At 38.4% G+C, this 22,826-nt stretch overlaps 1 protein-coding gene and 1 long non-coding RNA gene across 2 annotated transcripts in view; one reads left to right on the top strand and one right to left on the bottom strand.

Annotated features, from left to right (window-relative positions):
* Window positions 1–22,826, bottom strand: part of LOC140119201 (uncharacterized) — a 183,961-nt gene that overhangs the window by 45,115 nt on the left and 116,020 nt on the right. The gene's annotated exons all lie outside the window — the stretch shown is intronic.
* The window catches only part of PHEX (phosphate regulating endopeptidase X-linked), a 128,441-nt gene that overhangs the window by 45,044 nt on the left and 60,571 nt on the right, over window positions 1–22,826 (top strand). The window contains exons 7-11 of the mRNA XM_072137987.1: window positions 7,821–7,937; window positions 11,475–11,558; window positions 13,047–13,192; window positions 17,523–17,616; window positions 19,317–19,445. Of these exons, the coding sequence (XP_071994088.1) occupies window positions 7,821–7,937; window positions 11,475–11,558; window positions 13,047–13,192; window positions 17,523–17,616; window positions 19,317–19,445 (570 nt within the window). The remainder of the gene's footprint in view (window positions 1–7,820; window positions 7,938–11,474; window positions 11,559–13,046; window positions 13,193–17,522; window positions 17,617–19,316; window positions 19,446–22,826) is intronic.

Raw genomic sequence — 22,826 nt, forward strand, 5'->3', positions numbered from 1 at the left:
TCCTTTTTGTTTGTGAGGCTTCTGGCATTTGTGTACATACACTTTATATGGTTTTCCCTATCCCTATTCATTTTGTTCTTATTCCCGAATCTCATTCCAGCCCCCTTTCCTCCCCCATGGACTATGACTCTTCCCAGCTCTCTATGTACACTGTCTATTTGCCCTGCACAAGTGTAGTTGCTCTCCCCCGAGGTCTCTAGTTTAAACACTCCTCCAACCTTCTAGCCATTTTTCCCCCAAAACAGCTGCATCCTCCCCATTGAGTTGCAGCCCATCCCTACCGTAGAGCCTGTAGCCGACAGAAAAGTCAGCCCAGTTCTCCATGAACCCAAAACCCTCCTTCCTACACCAACTTTTGAGCCACTTATAGTAATTATTCATCTTTTACTATTGAATACAAGGAACCGCAATTTTTTTTGTGATAACTAAATGAGTTAACACACTTAAAGTCATGGTAACCAGTGCCCCGCCGCTGCAAATTCTCAACCCGATACATCAAGAGGCTTCTGCCTCTTGATGTATCGGGCTGCCAGCAGCGTAGCCCTTAACCTACGCAAGGCCCTTTTCACTTATGAAAAGTTGCCAGCAGCAGCAAGTGCGCAGGTGCGGGGACAGTAACGCCCCGCACTGGCCCACTCCCGTCCGACCGCGCCCCCCGCTCAGCTGGCCGCGCCCCCCGCTCGGCTGGCCGCGCCCCCCCCCCCTTCATGCCCCTTCACGCCCCACTGGTGTGAAGGTGGCGGATTGGGGATAATAATCGCAAAAGCTAGCAATAAGCTAGCATTTGCGATTATTTCAGGGCCTCTGCGCCACTGGCGGTGCGCAGAGGTCCTGATAAATATGCCCCACCAAGTTTATTAGAAAAGCTCTTAACAAATGTAGCTTGTGTGTATGAAATACTAGTCTGGCATAAGACTGGTGAAAAAATATTCCAAGTATCTAAATATTGGACTGGTGTATAAAATTGAGTCTTAGTAAATTGCTCTGGTACAGAGCAATGTTATGACTGTTAAAGCTAAGTGCCTCTAGGTATTGCCGCTGTGCACAATTATTAGTTGATGATGCAGTAACCATTGGCATAACTACAGTGGTAGCAGCCATAGCAGCTGCTATGGGGCCTGCAGTGTCAGGGGGCCTGGCATTCGATCTGACACGTGAAAGAATGAAGGAATGCTGTATCTGTGATGTGTATATGCTATATGTGTTTAAGTTGTATGTTGTGTGTATTTACTGTATGTGTGTACATTTGTATATAGCACTGTATGTATGTGTGTATTTGCTCTGTATGTGTGGACATGAGTGTTGAAATGTGCGATTGCAACTTGCATGTGTGAGTATACAAATATGTATATTTTTTGAGTGGGAAATGGTCCCAATTTAGAATCCTGCTATGGGGCCCTACCTCCCCTAGTTACGCCCCTGGCAGTAACCCAATCTTTTATAGAGTAAACCTAACACTTTATGGCCTCTCTGTAATGAAAGTATCATACAACGGCTGTTTCTTTCATCCCTCTGTTTTACCGTCCATGGCTTTTCATGCAGTCTATGGCATTGTATTTGTTTATTTACTGTATAATTAGAAACGTTCATGTCACGATTTCCAAAATCAGCTTTCGCTTGTCACAGTATGTGGTGTAGTGCTGTGGTGTGAAATCTGCTGGCATTGACTTAGATGAGCTCCCCTCAGTGCTGATTCTATTGATGCCAGTTATTGATCTAGCTTTATATCCTATCAAAAACACAATGCAAGGTCACTCCGTCTCTCACAAGCACAAGTCCCATCAACCCTTTCTGGTCTGTTTAGCACCAAATGAACTGATTTGATTTCTTTGAGCCTTGAAACAATACTGCAGACACATTGCACATGATTTCATCTAGGATCTTTTGTCTTTCTGAATTCTTCAGGGTTTTTGTATGTCAACGTAGTTATGTATATTGGTATACATTTAGCAAAAATAAAATGCAATATTAAAATACCAAGACAAACACATTTTCTTACATTTTCTTACATTTACTTGTATCCAACTAGTATGCAGCAATCTACTATACAGCTAAACCATGTTAAATTGCACTCGCTCTAGATTTATAGTTCTGTCTAAGCACCTAAGCCCTAAATCAGGGAAAAAAGGGTGCAAGAACTGTAGTATCTTAACTGGTAAAATGAAAACAAGTTAAAGCCTAACATAACTTTTAACTAAAACAATAGAGCAAATTACAGCAGTAAACTTTGTAATATGCTTTGTAATATCTATCCCTATGTCCTTCTTTTCTGTCTACATTTTTTCTTTATTTAAGTCATTTGTGTAAATCAGCTCTCTGTCCTGTATCCACTGACAGCTGAGAGATAAAGGAACCTGAAAGTCTCTAATTATTTACAGACAGTTCTGGTCTAATCTCCTCACACAGCTGAAATATTAAAATTACATTTTTCTTTGGGTATGAAAAGTGTTAATCTTTATACTCCTGTATTTCTGCTATATACAGACTTGAGAAATTATTCAGAAAACTGCTCACTACAGGAGAAATAAGCTGAAAAATTGACAGAAAAATGGACTGTTCAGCTTAGCATAAACACAGGACACACAGGGAGCCAGAAGCATTTGACTATGTGCTCTGACTAGTGCCTTAAGCTGTAACTGTAGCCATGGAACCCAATTATTAAATATTACACGCAAGTACAGTTTATTGTTGACAAAGGCGACGTGTTTTGACCCATAACGTGGACCTCTGCCGGGCATATCTGTGCCTTTTCATACAAAGCACTTTTATGTTTATGTTATGTGTAGACAGGAGGGAGTCAAATTTGTCATAGGCCACTATTCACCAAATGAACTACACTATTGTTGCACCCTTTGTTTTCACCCCACTGCCGCTAACCCTTTCTTGAAATTTGAGGGCTCAGTCATTACTTCTCTACTTCTAGGTCAGCGGTGGCGAACCTATGGCACGGGTGCCAGAGGTGGCACTCGGAGCCCTTTCTGTGGGTACCCAGGCCTTCACCCCAACAAAGAGTTTGCCAACTCGAACTCAAGGCTTTCTCCTGTGATACAATACAGCCCAGGGCGTTGGGCAATCCCAGAACCTCCATTTTATGTTGCTCAATTTGGTTGCAGCTTTTGAATCCCAATACTTTTCATGCACTTCTAGTCTCGCAACAATTTTTTGTGCAATTTTTGGCACATAATTAGACCAACAAAAAGCAAGTCTAGCAACTTTTGAATCCCTTCAAGGTTTGTTATTTCTAATGCTCATTTGTTCTTCTTACTGTATACCATATATATTAAGGCTGTGCGCCACAATGGAAAATATCAGTCTAAAAAAACACAAGCACCAAATACAAACTGCCTTAGCTCCACATATTAATCACATATGTGTTTCAAATGAAACACATGTGATTGGTAAAGAGCACCATGTGTTTTGCATGTAAACAATGCAAAACACATGGGGGCAGATTTATCAAGCTGTCTGAAAGTAAGAATATCCCTAGTTGCCCATGGCAACCAATTACCGCTCACCTTTCATTTTACCAGTGCACATGAATATTTTAAAGGGGAGCTCTGATTGGTTGCCATGGGCTACTAGGAATATTCTGACTTTCAGACAGCTTGATAAATCTGCCGCATGGTGCTCATTACCAACTTCTTATTTGTCAGTTGAAATACATATGCGATCGATAAAACCCCCTCTCCATTCTAATTCAAACCACAATTCGACCAAAACGTGTGAGCGCTGCCTTTTTGACGGTTCTAAGAAGCTTCTTCTCATATACAATATAGAGTATCTATCCTGTTATTAAATGCAGAGAAAGAGAGGGTTCTTGTATCTCACCTTTCCATTGACTTAGAGGCCCAATCTACTACTGGCTTGTGGAGTCGATTAACGTGTGTTCCGAACACACATGGGAGTGCACAAGCGAATCTGTCTGGACTACAGATGTGGACATCTGTACCCTGGGTGGTCTATAGAAAGGGCTTTTACTACAGCTAGCAAAATTTACCAAACTTCTTTATTGAATGTGATGCCTGGGAAACAAGATATTTTTAAAAAATATATATTTTCACTACTAATTTTAGTCTTGAGTATGACCATATCATACAAATTTTTAAGAATAACTTGCCAGCTTTTTTGAGAGTCATTCCCATGACAATAATACCTGGTTGGACACTAAGGGCTTTTATCGCTGTGGTACGTCAAGGTGCAATGTCTGTACTTATGCAAAAAAGTCTCTTTCCTTTACTTCTTCTGATAATTCTAGGACATACCCCATTAAATCCTTTATTAATTGTGATACCACATATGTGGTAATTAAATCTTTTCAAAATCTACTATGTGGGATGTACCACTAAAAAATGAAAAACCAGGATTGCTGAACATTTAAGAGATTCTACTAAGAGTTCAGAACAGAGCATGTCAGGTACCTCCAGGCATTTTTCAAGTGTACATTGGGGAGACGTTTCTTCCTTTCGTTTCTTTGTTATTGAAAATATTTATAGACCTAAGAGGGGAGGTGATCGGTGTAGATCGCTACGGCAGAGAGAAGTATACTGAATTTTCCAGCTAGCTACCAGATCCCCCTTAAGTTTAAACCTTAGATTGGATGTTTCATTCTTTTACTGATATAATTATTATAATGCATATTTAATATCTAATATACTATGGAAATTCGTTCCGATCTTTATTTTGTTTAGGCCGTGACATCTACATCTGTTTCTTCGCCTTTTTCTAACTTTTGATATACACTCACCGGCCACTTTATTAGGTACACCTGTCCAACTGCTCGTTAACACTTAATTTCTAATCACCCAATCACATGGCGGCAACTCCATGGTCAAGAAAATCTCCTGCAGTTCAAACCGAGCATCAGTATGGGGAAGAAAGGTGATTTGAGTGCCTTTGAACGTGGCATGGTAGTTGGTGCCAGAAGGGCTGGTCTGAGTATTTCAGAAACTGCTGATGTACTGGAATTTTCACGCACAACCATCTCTAGGGTTTACAGAGAATGGTCCGGAAAAGAAAAAGCATCCAGTGAGTGGCAGTTCTGTGGGCGGAAATGCCTTGTTGATGTCAGAGGTCAAAGGAGAATGGGCAGACTGGTTCAAGCTGATAGAAAGGCAACAGTGACTCAAATCGCCACCCGTTACAACCAAGAAGAGCATCTCTGAACGCACAGTACGTCGAACTTTGAGGCAGATGGGCTACAGCAGCAGAAGACCACACCGGGTGCCACTCCTTTCAGCTAAGAACAGAAAACTGAGGCTACAATTTGCACAAGCTCATCGAAATTGGACAGTCGGAGATTGGAAAAACGTTGCCTGGTCTGATGAGTCTCGATTTCTGCTGCGACATTCGGATTGTAGGGTCAGAATTTGGCATCAACAACATGAAAGCATGGATCCATGTATCAACGGTTCAGGCTGGTGGTGGTGGTGTCATGGTGTGGGGAATATTTTCTTGGCACTCTTTGGGCCCCTTGGTACCAATTGAGCATCGATGCAATGCCACAGCCTACCTGAGTATTGTTGCTGACCATGTCCATCCCTTTATGACCACAATGTACCCAACATCTGATGGCTACTTTCAGCAGGATAATGCGCCATGTCATAAAGCTGGAATCATCTCAGACTGGTTTTTTTGAACATGACAATGAGATCACTGTACTCAAATGGCCTCCACAGTCACCAGATCTCAATCCAATAGAGCATCTTTGGGATGTGGTGGAACGGGAGATTCGCATCATGGATGTGCAGCCGACAAATCTGCAACTGTGTGATGCCATCATGTCAATATGGACCAAAATCTCTGAGGAATGCTTCCAGCACCTTGTTGAATCTATGCCATGAAGAATTGAGGCAGTTCTGAAGGCAAAAGGGGGTCCAACCCGTTACTAGCATGGTGTACCTAATAAAGTGGCCGGTGAGTGTATTTGTCCAATCTAAGTGATCTTATGCTACATAGTACTTAAATTGCATATATTTTCCATCTGTATCAAAGTTGTATCTTGCTTGTATTGGGAGGTGTGTGTGTGTTATTGCGTTAATACAACGTTGTACTCACCTGTATGACGTGGTTTATTATGTATGTATATACACATCCTCCCCTTTTCCTTCTGTGATTGGCTGGTTGTTCTTTTAAATATTTTACCGTGCTAAAGTTTTTCCATGGCATTACTAAGAGCAGGTATATGCTTGAAATGGGTAGGGTTTAGCCCAAACACTGTATGATGTTTTCAATGAATGATGAATTAAATCTGATAGGTTTTAAGAGGATGTGCCACTATTTTCCTTACTTCTATTCAAGCATTAAATGCAAAGCATAAGTTTGAACATTTCATTATTTTGCAAAGATTCTCTCCTCTGCTAACCAGAAGGAAACAATTGAGACACCAAATGTTAAAGTCCCCATTGATATCAGATACTTGTCAGATTTCCATTATATTCTATAGGCCTGTTTTATTGCCTAGTTTTGCAGACCTGACAGAGGTCACAAGCAGTCATGAAGTGGACTGCAGTAGATATTAGTTATGTTCAAGGATGGCCAAAATTTTTCTGCTGGCAGCACAAGGAAATGCCTTGCTTTTTTATCTTCACATATTACTATGTAACAAAGGTTTCTATTATGTATGTCTCTATACTCTAGTAGGTTCACTATTACACCAATATTTTACTATACAAGGTAAAGACTGCAACATTTGCTCTGGAAAAGCCGATAAATCAGGCTATCATATTTGCAATCCCCTGTGAGTCACATTTAGGTTGAAGCCTATTGTGTGAATCTTTTTCTTTAAATGAGTTTGAAAGCGTGAGCCGCAGCACAAACAATGAGGCATTCCAGGTTGAAGAAAAATAGAAATCTTATCACTGTATATAGCGCAATTTGTCTGCCATTTGAAATGTGGTTCATTTGATAGCGGTAGAGATTAATGTTAGCTGACGCGGTCTTCACTTCCAGTCATTGTAATCAGTGGTAACGGTAGAACCTCGTGATTGCATAAATCACCAGTAGTTTTATCTGATTGCATCTCTTCATTGTAGCTTAGCATGAGTCATTCACATCGCCCATGTAGCTGACAAATAGGCTAGGCAAAAAAAAAAAAGATAAAAGTGTTTTATGCCTTAGTCAATACTATCAAACAAAAAAGAATTGTACGGTACTGAGGTAAGCACACAGGAGAGGCTGGCTCATATATCTGGTTACTTCTATTTTTCTGCCAGTTTTTAGCTTTTGTAGATAAGAACATGGCTTTGAAACCAAAGCCATGGTACCTAACAGGGTCCACAGGCACATCTCCACATAAGGAGACACCAGGAAGCACTACCTCAAAACACATTTTCCATCCCTGCCCCCATTATCTAATTTCCTAACAGTACAGCTTTTAGTCTTCTCTGATCAGATTTATCCATTTTATCTGATATAGACAAAGATTCTTCGCATGAGAAGCTTGAAATATTATTGGAAAGAAAAGTGATTATCTTTCCCTGTAAATAAAAAATAGATCGAAATAATCCTAGGAATCTAAAATATACTGAGTATAGAGTCAAAAAACTGAATAGCCAATTCAGCCAACTTAAATCTTATGCATATGATGTTTAGGCAGATCTATTACAAACTTTTTTGTAGGCAATTTAACTCCAAGTTTTATTACAATATTAAAAGCAAATGAGAGATATTTGTTCAAGAACTACGCTAGGTAAAAGCGGAAAATCATTCAACCTATTCAACTATTCTTAGTTTTATAAACTGTCTAAAGAGACAGAAATAGCAGAGCAAGTTATTTTCAAGATTTTATTTCACAGTGTAATTCTCTTTACTTTCTTCTACAGTACAGAGAGGCTTTATATAACTTCATGGTTGACATCTCAGTTCTTCTTGGTGCCAATAAGACTCGAGCAGAATCTGATATGAAAGCATTGATTGATCTGGAAACGAAAATCGCTCAGGTAAGAACCAGTAATGTTTAGTTAATACTATCTTTTTATCTATCTATCTATCTATCTATCTATCTATCTATCTATCTATCTATCTATTAGTATCTTAGTATAGACTTATTAAATCCCCAGACTTATTTTGGGCATAAAATGTAAGATAATTTGTCTTGATGACAATTCATTATATATGGAGGAATTTGAGCTTTAACATGTCACTTCGCTAGTAGAAATTACAGAAACTACATACACATATGTTTATAAAAAAAAGATTACCCAGAACTGTTATTTTATGATGAATCCATCTTTGTGATCACTATGTTTTCCTGATGGTTCCCCCACAATCGTAGTTTATCGATTTGAAGAATGGGGTCTGTGCTCCCATGGTTTACATGGAGAGACTGATGTGCATGGTCACTGCTGGTATATTGAATCTCATGGGAACTGATCAAAACAAGTGCGTACAGCGACTTTCTATATTCAGAAGTCTCAGGCCTGGTATGTAGAAGAAATATGCATCTACAAATCTTTCTTTATTCCAATGGTGGGTAAAAAAAACCTCTTTTCTGAAGATCATGAAGGACCCAATGTTACAGATGCATAAGTGACACCAATTCAGTCATTATGAAAATAGTTTGGAGAAATCGTAGGAAAAAACCCCTGCAAGCACAGATCATACAATCTGCAGAATTGATTTGCTGCAAAACGGTATTTTTATCCACTGAGCCACTTTGCCACCCATTACCATTCCACTGATTGCCATGTTACCCAATTGGAAATGTCATAATTCACATAAAAATTGCAAATCTTGTTAAAAAAATAATAATTCCCCAAATACCCCAGAACCTTTCTTCCATATTTCATTAACTAGTTCTAAAAGTCATTAAGACGCATTGTAGAAGATGCTGATTCAATGTGAAAAGCTATTCTGCTGAGGACACAGGAAAAAGACATTACTTAGAGGTCATTCAGGAAAAATGGATTGGGCTAAGTGTATCTCCTCCGTCACAGAAATTAAATCATACATTATATGCCTGTAAGTGCGTTCTTATGTTCTGCTTATGGTTGTAAAAGTAATTCCCAATTACCCAGAACTTTCATGCTCCAGGAGAAAATCATGTTGAAATCACAGCTCCACATGTAATTAGTTAAGATAAGACAAAATGATGCATTTCCAAATGTAATAGCGCATTTTCAAATCCGAATATTCACACTGCAATGGTATTATGGATGTTATGACTGTGGTGGATTATAATGACTGTCTTAGACGGAGGTAAGTGACGAGAAAGCCAATCCTCACCCAAAACATGCTTAATTTGGTTAAGGATTGAAACTTCCCATTAAGCCAAATTAATACATTCAATTGGGATATCATATTACAGAACAATATTATTGATATATATCTAGACATGAACCACCAAAAGGCAAGTTAAGGAAGGGCACATCTATAATATTATGCCCTGCTTTTGCTAAATTCTAGGTGGACAGAGAAATATTTTCAATAATGATGTTGCCCATTTGTGGCCATGTTCGTATCATAATTATTGAAGCGAAAAATATGGTGCTCCATGGTCTCCTGGATTAAAGTGTGATACATGAGTTTTGCTGTAAGTTTGGTTTACAGTCCTAGTCTTGGATCCCTACTGTCTAGAAAGTAAATGTAAATTTGTGGGTCTCCACTGGCCCTGAAGATTTAGTTGCATGGACCAGGGTGAAGTTGCAATGTGTTATGGTCCCAAACTGGTGGCTTCACCTGATGATGAAGGAACCGATAAAGGATATAACTTCCCAACTTGGTTCACTTATCTCTACCCATCATGATCAGAAGTGACCTGTGACTTTCAATGATTCCATTACTTACATGATTACGGTATATTGTTGTACCTGATGCTGAATTAGGCTCAAAGACCTTGTTGATAGATCTTTGGTGGGACAACCATATGATTATCTATTATGTGACCTTAATCATTTAGTTAATTTTTACATCACGTTAGTGACTACTATACAATGAGAAAAAGTCCCAAAATTATTTCTCTGGTCATATACTGTCTCCATAGTTTCTGTAGTTTTATTCACATGGCTTGTGTCTACACCGACTTTCCGAATTGAACACAACGTGGACATCCTAAATATATGGATTATATTTTCATGATTGCATTGAATACAATTTTTATGAACTAAGGATAACCTTGAAACAATAGTTTTCAATATCTGTTGATAGAGATTGGATGCCACATAGCCTGCCAATGTCTCCAACAGACCATTACCAGTAACAGGGTAGGTCCCCTATTGCTCAATAAACAACATTTATTGCGGGGAACAATAGCATTGAAATAACAAATCACTAACAGATGATGTTATTTGGCTGTTCCCGATAAGATCAGACCTGAGTCGCTCCCATTGATTTTCATAGCATTCAATGTTCACAGTGTGACAATGGAAATATCAAGTAATGCTTAATATAGCAATTTATACCTAATTTATTGCCCCTTCCATGTACAAACAAATTAGAAAAAACTTATAATTGCATTTTATCATTACGAACATAAATATTGTTTTAAAATAACAACATGTCTTGGTGATTCAAATGTCGCCATTAATCTTCAAGGTCATGTAGAAAATATACTAATGTATTATATGGGTTTTACAGCAACAACAATTCCCTCTGTAAGTCAATGGATCCTGATTTAAATGCAGTGTATGACTGTTATAACTCATGAGCCCTGGTACTTATAGCCAAATAATTTCATCTATATGGGAAAACTTTAGCATTAAATGATGTCCTAATTTATTTGATAAGTGATTGTATATGGATGTCCTAACATAACAAGAATACATAGAAAGGAATCTTTCCATAATCTTAGTATACCTTTATAAAGAATAGTGTGTGCACTATTATTATAATCAGAAAATGTTATATTCTATATTTACCAGGGCCATTGCACTTCTATCTAGATTTAGATTACAGGCTAGTTCTGCTTGCTATATTTTCCACTAGTATGTTAAATAGTCACCGACTTTTCAACAAACCTTGCATAAGTCATTAGCTCAAGTGAACACAAAAGGCTTTGTAATATATCTTATCAGAGGAACACGCTCCACTGTCCACTTACTTTGTCCACTTCTCATGATCTTCCTTCCTTTATTCCCTATATGCTTTTCACCCCGAAATCTCTACTCAATTCTGTCTTGCTAGCAAGACAGACAAAAGTGCACTGAGATGAAATATGCATAAAAGCTCTAAGGAGAATAATGAGGGAAACAGGAAACAGCTAGGTATCTACCCAACAGCTTTAAGTGAACTGCAAATTCATAGACAGAGACAAAAATCACATATTGACCAGAAACATGTTATGCCTATTGTTCTTACTGGATAATTGATTACTGCACAGTTTGTTGAAAGGTGAGGTACTCTTCCAATGATTATATCCTGTACTTCATGCCACAAAATGCAAGTAAGGATGCTAGAATAGTAAAAACTGAAAAACTGAAAACAAGACAATATTTGTTTCTGAATTTAGATTTCAAGTATTTTACCTTTTTATCTTTCAGATTATTGTACCCCACGACAATAGAACAAGCGAATCTATGTATAACAAGATGAACATCTCAGAGCTGAGTACTTTAATCCCACAGGTGTGAAACTTAGTGTATTGGTTTTTATTGATTATATATATATATATATATATATATATATATATATATATATATATATATATATTTATATATTTATTTATTTATTTTTGAATGTAGAAAAAATACACACTACTATCTACCTTTATCTACGCACCCATGCAAAGTTGATTGGCAATACGCCTGGGTGGTGCAAAGGGAACCTCCACTGGTTCCAAGAAAAGTAAGAATATCCATACAATAGAAGAACAGTCTACTATCATCCCATACACAATAAAGTAAATCTTCTATATTAAATTCATCTTAAAAGCAATCCCGGGACTGTGCCTGCACGTTTCAGGTCTGTACTAACCTTGGTCATGGCTATGGATTATACAGACCTGAAATATATAGGCCCAGTTTTATTTAAGATTAATTAAATAAAGAAGATGTATTTATTTTATCGTGGATTGTGCTGGAACATTTTATGGATATTTAGAGAGAGTGTAGTGTTTATTTTATGTTGTTATTAATCATGAATTATCTTATTGTGTTGCCTTGTACATGGGATTTGTTTATTTATATTTGTCCTAGCTCTTCCAGACTTGGATCACTGGATTTCAGCTTGAAATAATATTCTCTCTTTTACTTTTACTTTTTTTTGTTAAAATATACAAGCTGTGATCATTTTTTGCTGATATTAACCCTTATTCAAAAACAAAGCATTTATACTTTTTCTAAAGTATGCTGTGTTCAATCTTGTCTTGAGATCAATATATATATTTACTCTTTTTTAACAAAAGGAGTTATGGAAACTTGTGAACCTTGCGAAAGAGATAGAGGAAGAAGCATATCTTCTTTGTGATCTCCTTTGTTAAGGAGATTTAGCTTTATATATAAACCAATGTTGTCTGATTAGACAGAAAGTGGTTTACCAGTAATTCTGGAAAGCCCTATGAAGCCGGGGCAGGGATTCCCAAAAATCTCCACCCCCATTTACTTGAAACTCGGGTATATCTGTCTTCGGCACCTCAGCCCCACAGGAAGTTCTGCTGGGTAACATGACCTGCTTCGGTCAACAAGTATCATGGGATGTAGGAGGAAGTGGTCTCTTTTTTGACCCCCAGAGAAATTCTGGAAAATTTACAGTCATTGTTTGGCTAGTACTTTTTCCAAAAGGATTCAGATGGCTGAAAAGGTAACTCTTCATGAGTTTACTTTTGGTTTTTACTTTTGATGACCACCCTCACTCAATAGTAAACTAAGAGCTTCTTCCTGCGAGACCAGCAAATCATCAGGCTTTGAGTGGTGAGAGATTGGTGAGATAAATATTTTTTAACCCATTCTTATATTTTATAAAAGATTTTAACCTGCTGGAGAATGTGGCATAGTGAAGCAAACTCAGAGAAATGGTTTATATAAAAACTGTTCATCCCTTATGAGTTTCTGAAAAAATCCTTTTTTTTAAAGTTGTTGTATGACCATTTAATTATGGTGCCTATATTTTTACAGTTTGACTGGTTAACCTACTTGAAGAAAGTCATTGATTTCAAGATGCATCCTGAACTGAAAGATATAGACTCTTCAGAAGAAGTCATAGTCAGAGTGCCTCAGTATTTTAAAGATCTGTTTCAAGTGTTAGAGAATGAAGACAAAAGGTAAGTTTCCATTCTCCCTATTCAGCAAGAATAGACAGATGACTTTCTAGAGTTGTCCATGTGATCCTATCTGCCGACACTGGAATCCATCTGCCTACTTCTGTGGCTCTTTGGCTGGCAGAACATGGTTGCACCCTCTTATCCAGGTCTGGGAAATCTTACCCAAATATGGATTCTGGCTTCCCTAGCCTATGGAGAGTTCAGAAGGATGACTCTAGGAAACTGTCTTTCTATCCCACCAAGGTTCCAACTGTGTCCATCAGTACAAAGTCTCTGTACCTTTCCCCAGCAACAATGTCTGATTTGCCTCAGTGATGAAAAATTTAATTAGTGTCACATTAGTTTATTCCATTTTTAGTTGATGTCACTTAGTTAACTGAGCTATTCTCAATCTGATTGGTCAGAGCCCTCAATTCAGTTCATTTCTGTAATCCTTCTGCATACAAGTTAACTGTTTATACTCAGAGGGGAGCATTTATCATGCCGTGTATGCATGGGCAGGAATTGCAATTTTGTCCACCCTTACATGCCAAGTGGACAGGGGTGCCCCAGATTGGCATATTTACCATAGTTTGTGCCAGGATCCTACAGAATTCTCTGGGACAGAGCATTTTAGTGCATGATAAATTTTCCCCTTTTTTTCAAAGTAAGGGCTACTTAAAATTGCCACAAAGAGAACAGTAATCTGAATGACCACAAATTTACACTGATTTCAACCCAAAACTAAATGTTGTTTAAAGTGTACCGGTATTTTCATAGAGAAGTTTTAAAATCTTATTTGACTTTTTAAAAAAATTGTACTACATTTCATATATCTCAATAGTTCGTGCACTTATCTGTGTCCTTCTAATATTACATTAGTTTTAATATGCAAACTTTCTGGTGGAAAAACTGGTCGGAATCTGCCTATAATTTTATTCCAACATTCCCTGCTTTTGTCAGAATCTTCCATTGCTCAGCCTTGGCATTCTTTGGGGGTAAAAATAGTGTATTTGAATTGAGTTTTAAGGCACCCATTATCTAGCCAGCTGTCCTTCCATCTTGTAGTTGTTGATGTAAATGCTAATAATATACATTTCTATAAATATTTATCAGAATCAAAATCCACATATGTGAGGTTATATGTTAGGTCTATGATCTACCAATTAAAATACTATATGTAATTGCCTAGTATGACCTATTTTTCTAATTTTGGTGGGACCTTGTAATTTCACTCCTCTGATACCTTCAATAGCCAGTATTCTGATTTTCCGTATTATTACTTTCTTCCAATAAAACTTAGTATCTTAGCAATGAGATACTATTTATTATACTAGTGCAGGGCAAACTGCTGTTGACTCATAATAAGATTCCTTTTTATTCTTGAGGAATATAAACCATTAAATAGTAATAAAATAAGGAGTAAAATAAAACCCATTTTTGTAAGCACAAACCTGCCGTACTTCCCGTGAACAATTTATGATTGGTGACAGCTCTAAGAGGCGCTGGATATAGGACACTTAGCAGTTGCTGGAGATTAATAGAAATCCACAATCTCATCACATGTCAGCTTGACGCGTTTCACAGCAGAGCAAGACATTTCATTTAGGATTAAAGGAATTCCTGTGAAGAGTTGAATTATTTCCTTTAACAATGTATGTTTCTGCGGCCATCCAGGGGATGAGGCACAATAAAATATCACAGACTGCTGCCTCTTACCCCGGATCCTTTTTTCTGTGAGCTCATGCTGCTGCCGTAAACATATTTTCACAGTTAAACATAGTGTTTACCGAGTAATTCTGGAAATAAACGATTTCTATTTTTAGACATGCACCTTCTCACATCCGATGAGACTGGAGAGAATCCAAACAGATATTTCATGTAGTCAGTTTTCTTCCTGTGTCAGAGAAAGTAAGGGCTATGACGAATCTGCACGCTCTTCTATACCGCCCTCTATGCTGTTAGAATTAATGAAAATTAATGACACCTATTTGTGTTGTTTTTTATGTGTCATTTATCTAGTGATAGCGAGTGAGAAAAATGTGACGTATCTTCCTGTTGATTTATGGTGCAGAGACGGATAAGATTGAATAATCGAAAGTTACTATAGGACAGGAGAGCAGTACACAGCGCCTATGTGATTAATGGATGTGGAGTTACTTTTTTTTTTTTTTTTAAATTTACGAATATCCCCAAATTTACACCACATGTGGTTCATGGGCTCTTAGCTTCTATCACAAGCTTGAATTACTAATGGAATGACAGGCTCACATCAATGTAAACCTCCCTGTTTTGCTGACCTTCTTTGTCCAATAACTTTTAGAAATTTACCTATCTGGCTACATTCCTATCACATTTTAAGGATATGTAGACAGATTCCTGAATGATCCCTACAATGGAGGGCTAGGATGTACCCTGCTGAATTTATTTATATAAACAGGATACATCGCCCTGTTCTTCCCCTCCTTCTGAAAGCGAGAGGAGGAGTGACCTATGTTCAGGGTATTTTCTTATATGGACAGTTACATCACTGGTATACTTCCTGAGAGTAGCTCGCATTCATGTAAATGTAGCCTTTGTCGTTTTCTATGAGTGGTTTGCAGAACCAATAAAAATGTCAATATATGGACACACTTCACATTGTACAAGTCCACAATGGATCCATAAACAATACAACATGTGGCAGATTTATTCAGACTTTTTAGCTGTTTTCATTTTGTTGTAGACTTGACCCAAAGTCTACATTTACACTGCCGTATTGGGGACGTGTATACTACGGTTGACATATATACAGCGTATATACATCCCCCATAGACGGCAATGGGCGCACAGCGCAGTACGGGAGCGGTTCGGTGTCGCAAAAGTGTGGCACGGTACCGTTCCATAGCAGGGAGAAATATAGAACATGTCCTATCTTTACCCAGAATACAGCGGCGTACGCAATATATCACTATGGAGAGGGACAGAGGTGAGCAGCATTCCCCCCCCCCCTCCTCCTCTCCCCGGCACCAACGTATGGCCGCCCTACTAGGCCAAGGCTATGCAGAAACTTGATGCTGTGTAACGCAATATACTAGATCAGTGATGGCAAACCTTTTAGAGACCGAGTGCCCAAACTACAACAAAGACCTACTTATTTACCGAAAAGTGCTAACACAAAAATTTAATTTGTGATTTATACTCCCTTCTCTGTCACAGTTTTCATTGATACCAGCCCCTGAGGACACCAATAAAGCAGAAAATAGTCCCAGGTAGAGCTGTCACTTTAAAATATCTCTGTGCACAGCAAGTCCTGAGCTGTCTGGGACTGCAGGAAGATACCTGGAGTCATCTCTGGTGATGGCCTGAGTGCCCACTGAAAGGGCTCTGAGTGCCACCTCTGGCACCAGTGCCATAGGTTAGCCATCACTGTACTAGATGCTAATACATTTAATGATAATATATTCCTATCTAACTTACTTTATTTCAGTGTCACAACATTCCCTATTATTAGGTGCAATTAGCAGCAGTACAGTTGAGATCTTAAAGGGTTTCTGTGGTTAGATACCCTAACTTGTAGGTTTTTTACAGCTTTATCAACCTCATGATTTTTTTATGTATTAGCCAATTTTTCAATCCTAGTTTTTCTTTTTTTTTCGTATACCTAAGTAAAATCCTAGTCTATTTTTAGGACATTTAAGCTTTTAATCTAGAAAAATTATATCAGTCCATCTTATCCACCTAATAAGATTCCTAGTCGTTCTCTGCACACATTGCCGCTCTGTGCAGCTAAGCCTTTGTGTGCAGAAAGAGCCAACAAATTGTTCTGATCTATGGTAACTGTGTACAAGATAAAGTACAAAAGAACATATAAGGCAATAGTTATTTTCAAGCAAAGCTAGTCATACAATAAATATATAGATTGAAACATTTAAAGGGGTCTGTATACTTTCTGTACACACTATGGGGCACATTTACTTACCCTGGCGGAGGAGATCCCGAAAGTGCATTGTCCGACGATAAGGCACTGTGCCATGATTCAAGAAGATCGCGTGCCCCATTTCCTGAATGTGTCGCTTCCCTGCTCAGGTCCGGCGGAGATCACCATCTTCTTCCCGGTGTATGTAAGTGCATGGCTTGCGACACAATTTTTAAGTTACATTTTTAAGTTACGTGCACTAACAGAAAAATAGGTGAAACTGTGTGCACATCCTGAAAACTGACCTGATCAACTGAGAACGTGCGCCACTATTAAAAATTGCACAAAGAAATCTTTTAAAAAACGAATGCACAGTGCACCAGTTTTAATATATTTTAGCCAATGATTTGACTGATTCATCAGGTATAAATAAACTCCTTTTGATTTTCTTAGGACTATTGCAAACTACCTAATATGGAAATTTGTGTATTCAAGAATTTCAAATCTTAGTAGAAGGTTTCAATACAGACAACTAGAATATATACGGGTAAGAAACTGCACTTTCTCCATCTGTTTGTGTATTCAGAATGTATTAGCTGTGTAAATTGTAATAATCTTCTAAAAAGTTTCTAAACTAAAAAGTTTATTTCGATACTTTTAAAAATCTCCTTCTTTTCTAAACTAAGAGACTTGAGGGCAAGACATAACTCAATGAGCCTTTTGTCAGTATCATACATCTAAGTGATAATTTACTAAGAAGCTAATATAAAAATGGCTGTTGCAGGGGTGATGTACTTTAATATGTTGTTGGACATCCTTTTAAGGAATTATTAGTATCATCGTCATATAAAGGTATCCTAGTTGCATACCCAAGCCTTCAGATGACCTTTCTGTATCACCTATCATGTGGGCTTATAATAACAATTTTTCTGTACAATAAATTCTACATTTTTCAGTCTACATGGTCTATCTCTAACTCTCAGTACTCCATGAGCTAGTGGGTACAGACTATCTGCTGTCATAGCTCCTATTTACTGTATGTGAAGAAAACAGGAGAATTTACTCTCCAACGCTCACCTAGGGCTCATGCATACAATGATTTTAGATTTTGGCCATGATCTGGCTGCACAATCAGCGGCGAGCACATGGCTTCCATAGACTTTTATTGTGCATGGTCATGGCGCCACTGCCCGCATGGTGGCAAGACCTTCATTTCCAATGGAAAATGGCGAGGAGTGATGTCACCCCCCCACACTTAGTGTCAACCAACCAAAACGGCCCAGTTTCCACTCATGTTTATACTCAGAAGAGCAGAAGTACCATCTAGGATATCATTAAGATCCTGTGAGCATTATTGATGTCAATAATACACTTGCGGGGCCTTATAAAACTTACTGTTATCTGCAGTGCCATGACTTCACCAATGTCTCAGCTTCTATATCACTCAGATCCTTTTCCAAATAGGGAGCTGTATTCTGATATTTCAGTGAGGTGACAGTCTGAAGAAAGGAGTTCAGACATCAAGGGGTAGAAGAAAGGGACGTAAGGAATTAAGGAACAAGCTTTTTTCTATATTACATGTATTCATGATTTATAAAATTTGTGTTGAAAAATTAGTAACCATATGTATAAACCATACTCCGGTCTATAGACCGATATGAAATCCTCCTACTTCAATGTTCTAAAACATGTAGCATTTTAGTAAAAATAATATTATCATGTGACCATTCGTTGTATGTTCAGTCCAGTGGCCTCAATTTGCTGCATTTACTAGTAAAATCTATGGAAAATGTTCTGTGCTGCCATCTGTTTATTGACTTTAATAGTTATTAGACCCCCTATTGTTCTAGCAGATAGGAGTCTCAGAGACTGGACTCCTATTATTAAGGTACTTCTTTAATATCCCATGGACTTGCCCTAAATGCTCAAGATGGAAATACCCATTTATATGCTATAGTAGTGTCTTCTCCACTGGGGAAGCCGACTATCAGGGAGTTAACTAGGGAATCACTTGTTATGTTTCACCATTATGAACAAAAATGTATTTTTTTTCTCTGAAGTCACTTCGTTAAAGTAGGCAAATATCTTTAAAACATTAGGGTAAATCTCATGTGCAAACACTTATCAAATAGGTTTTTGCTATCTTGTATTTACATTCTAGCATAAAGATCCTCTTGATATATTCCTTGTCACCGTCTCTTCAACTTGATGATATTTTGCAGCTTTATGAGATTTTTTATTTTACAGGTTCTTTTAGGTACAAATTCTTTGGCTGCACGCTGGGACAGATGTGTAAATTATATTGAGAATGCTCTCCCTTACGCGGTGGGAAAGATGTTTGTGGATTCTTTTTTCCAAGAGGACAAGAAATTAATGGTATGGAAAGATATATGTGTATGAAAATATAAGCTATGTTTATGAGGAGAAAAATGCAGATATTTCAAGAAAACCAAATATGCTGGAATCCCCAAAACGATAAACCAAAAGATGGCTGAAGCTGATTAGCTGCCTGGGGTCTCAGAGGTCATAGAAGGGACTTGATCCTTATCCTATCTCATAAAAGATTCAGGATCCCTGGGAAATTTAGATTTTTGCTGTGAATAAAATTGGGTTTATGTCCAATGCTGTCCAATGCAATAAAGCCAAATTTAACTCATTACTAGATGTATGCTCCCCAGCACACCTCACAAGTTTGTGCTGGACAGAGGGAAATTTTGTTTTGCTCTAAGTCATGCCCATCGCACTTCCCTTATCTGACCCCCTATAGTTCCCAAACAGTATAATACTCACCTTGATGGCCCCACACTATATAATGCCCCTTTTTTGTGACACCCCAACATTTGCAATGCCACCTTTCTTCTGGTCCACAGACACTTTAAAATGTTCCCACCCTGTATAATTCCCCCTTCCCGCTCACATTGTGGCCTTTCCTCTCTGCTCCCCCTTACAGTGTTTCCACCTCTCTGCTCCCCCTTACAGTGTTCCCACCTCTCTGCCCCCCCTTACAGTGTTCCCGCCTCTCTGCTCCCCTTTATATTGTTACCCTCTCTGTGCTTCAGCTAACATTGCAGTCCACCTCCCTGCTTCCCTTCACATTGTCCTCCCCTCCTCTTAGTGTGCTTCCCTCCCTAGCTTCCCCCTTCACATTGATGCCCCCTCCCTGCAACTATTCAAATTGCCACCCCTCCCTGCAACTCCTCTCTGTGGCCTCCACCCTGCTTTCTGTCATATTGCCCCTCCCCCGCTCCTCCTCACATTGTGCTCCCCTACTTAGCTGTTTATCCTCACATTGTGGCCCCCACCCTGCTCCTCTTCACATTTTGCCCTCTCCCTTCTCCTCCTCACACTGTTCTCCCCTCTGTAGCAGCTCTGACTCACATTGTGGCCCCCACCCTGCTCCCATTCACACTGTCCCCTCTCCCTGTTCCTGCTCACTTTGTGCTTTCCTTCAAAGCTGCATAATAAAAATAATGATAACACCAATAGTAATAAAAATGGAATTTTAACCTTCCTCGGCCTCTGCCACACACAGCGTTGTCACAGGCTCACTGGTAATGCAGGGAACCTCATATTTGTAATGGTGAGGACTCACATAGCGCTGCATCCCAGCACATATCTCCCGTCACCTGGCAGACCCCAAAATCGGGGACTGTCCAGATCTGAGATGCTTGGATTATATGTCTCCTTTGCTGGTGACGCCCCATTCTCTAATCCTGGGTCCTTTATGACCACAAGAAGCACCTACATGTGAGATCTTTATCAGGCCAGGCACTCCCTCAGATGAAATTATGAATGGAGAGGAGTTGAATAAAGTAATGGGCAACTATAATTTGTAACAGTATGGTGGACTAGGGTATGTAGGAATATGCAGTGCTCACCTGTGGATAGCTGATAAATGTCCATAAGTGTAATATCCCTTTAAAACTCAAACACAAAGATATAATATCTTCATGTAGATTTTCAGAGACATATGCACACAGTTTTTGGCTTAATTATATAAATATTTATTTTTATAATTATTTTATTATTACAGACCTCTTACCTCTGGCAATTTCTTGCTGTTTCTTACCTCTGGCTGTTACTTTTTTGGCATTGCATGGACAATGAGTTTTAGTAGAGAAGAAATAGTTGTTTTGCCTCTATTTATGCCAACTGCATGCACATTTTAATGTTTTGAACATTGAATATTTAAGCAGAGCCAAAAAGCTTAAAAACGCTGACAGATACCTTTTTATGATATGAGTCAACAGATGTGTATCCTGGAAAACGCAACAGTGTGTGCTTACAGTATCGTTCCAAAAATATGTGTTTTATAGAAATGTTTCCTAGGTCTGATGAGGACAGAAGTAACGTAACCTGGCACATACAGTTCTCTTTCTCCCACACATTCTTCTAATTCTATCCGAATTAATGTACCACATACAGAGCTGCTTTATAGGATGTATTATGAAATCACATAAATAGCTCATTAATTTCCTGTTATTGAACCTCATCCAGGCACATACTTAATGATTATGTTGTTAGTGTTATTGTTTTTGCATTATTTGCAGTTTTTTACATAAAAAAATATATATGCTGTCCTTACATGTAGCAACCTCTTGTAGAGAGTAGCCCATTTTCTAAAACCAAAAAAATAAACATGTCTATATTATCCCTGAACTAGCTATTTTTGGTTTATTTTCTTTGTGGATTTTTATCAGGTGTTCTCACTCTTCTTTCTTGGGCTACCTCCAAGCATTCTGCTTTCCTCCCACAATCCAACATTACATAGGTTAGCCAATTGGTTTCCCTCAATGCTGGTTGTGATGTACATGCAAAAATGGAACATAAAAAATCTGTTATATATCACAATTTTTTATATAACACATAAAGGAAATATACTAGAAAAATCAATCATGATAAACTAGGGACAATTACACGCAGATCCAGGCACCGTGACTGTGGTAATCTTCTTATTTGTTATCCATAGGGGTTATCTGTAAGCCCCAGAGGCTATTACAAGAGCCCCTCTGTGCTGCAGCTTCACAGGCTGCTAAACTGTATCCCCCTCCCATCTGCTCCCTAATGCCCCCCCCCCTCTTTATATAATCTCACTGCAGCACAAGTTTCACAGCAGCACAGTGTAACAGACTGAGAAGCTGCAGCCTGTAATGGTTCTGGTAACTGTATTACCATAAATTTTAAAGTTCATATTAGAAGGAAGGAGGTCATGATAACAAACATAAGAAAATTACCACAGTCACGGTGATGGCCACTTTGACACTGCAGCAAAAAGGTTTTAAGCGTAACTGTAAAGTTATAGTGATTTTACCAAATTATTATATGCCTACTTTGTGCTGCTCGTCCTTTTCTTTCTAAAGTTCTGGCATTTTCTGTTGTGAAAGTGTTTGACAAAAAGAGGTGAAGTAGGTGGAGACTAGTGTCTGTCAGCCTATGCCCTCAAGCTGAGGCTAGTTAGCTTGTCCACAGATCCCATGATGCTTTGTGTTCTCTCTCAAAGTAATTTAGCATTAAATCCATTTAGTTTCCAACAAATAAATCCAGTGAACACTGCACAGTGCAGATACAAGATGTATATGGTGACAGACAGGTAGCTTCCATCACATGAAGGAGCAGGGAACATGTAATAAATGGTAAAAATCATAAGTAAACCAGTTAAATGAAGTCTATAGCCTGTGCTGTGTGAGCACTAAGGGTTATTAGCTTATCTGGATAGAGCTGATACTGTCGTTGACAAGGTGGGGGAAATGAGCAGTG

Source organism: Engystomops pustulosus, chromosome 2 (assembly GCF_040894005.1).
Source record: "Engystomops pustulosus chromosome 2, aEngPut4.maternal, whole genome shotgun sequence".
NCBI classification, from domain to species: domain Eukaryota; kingdom Metazoa; phylum Chordata; class Amphibia; order Anura; family Leptodactylidae; genus Engystomops; species Engystomops pustulosus.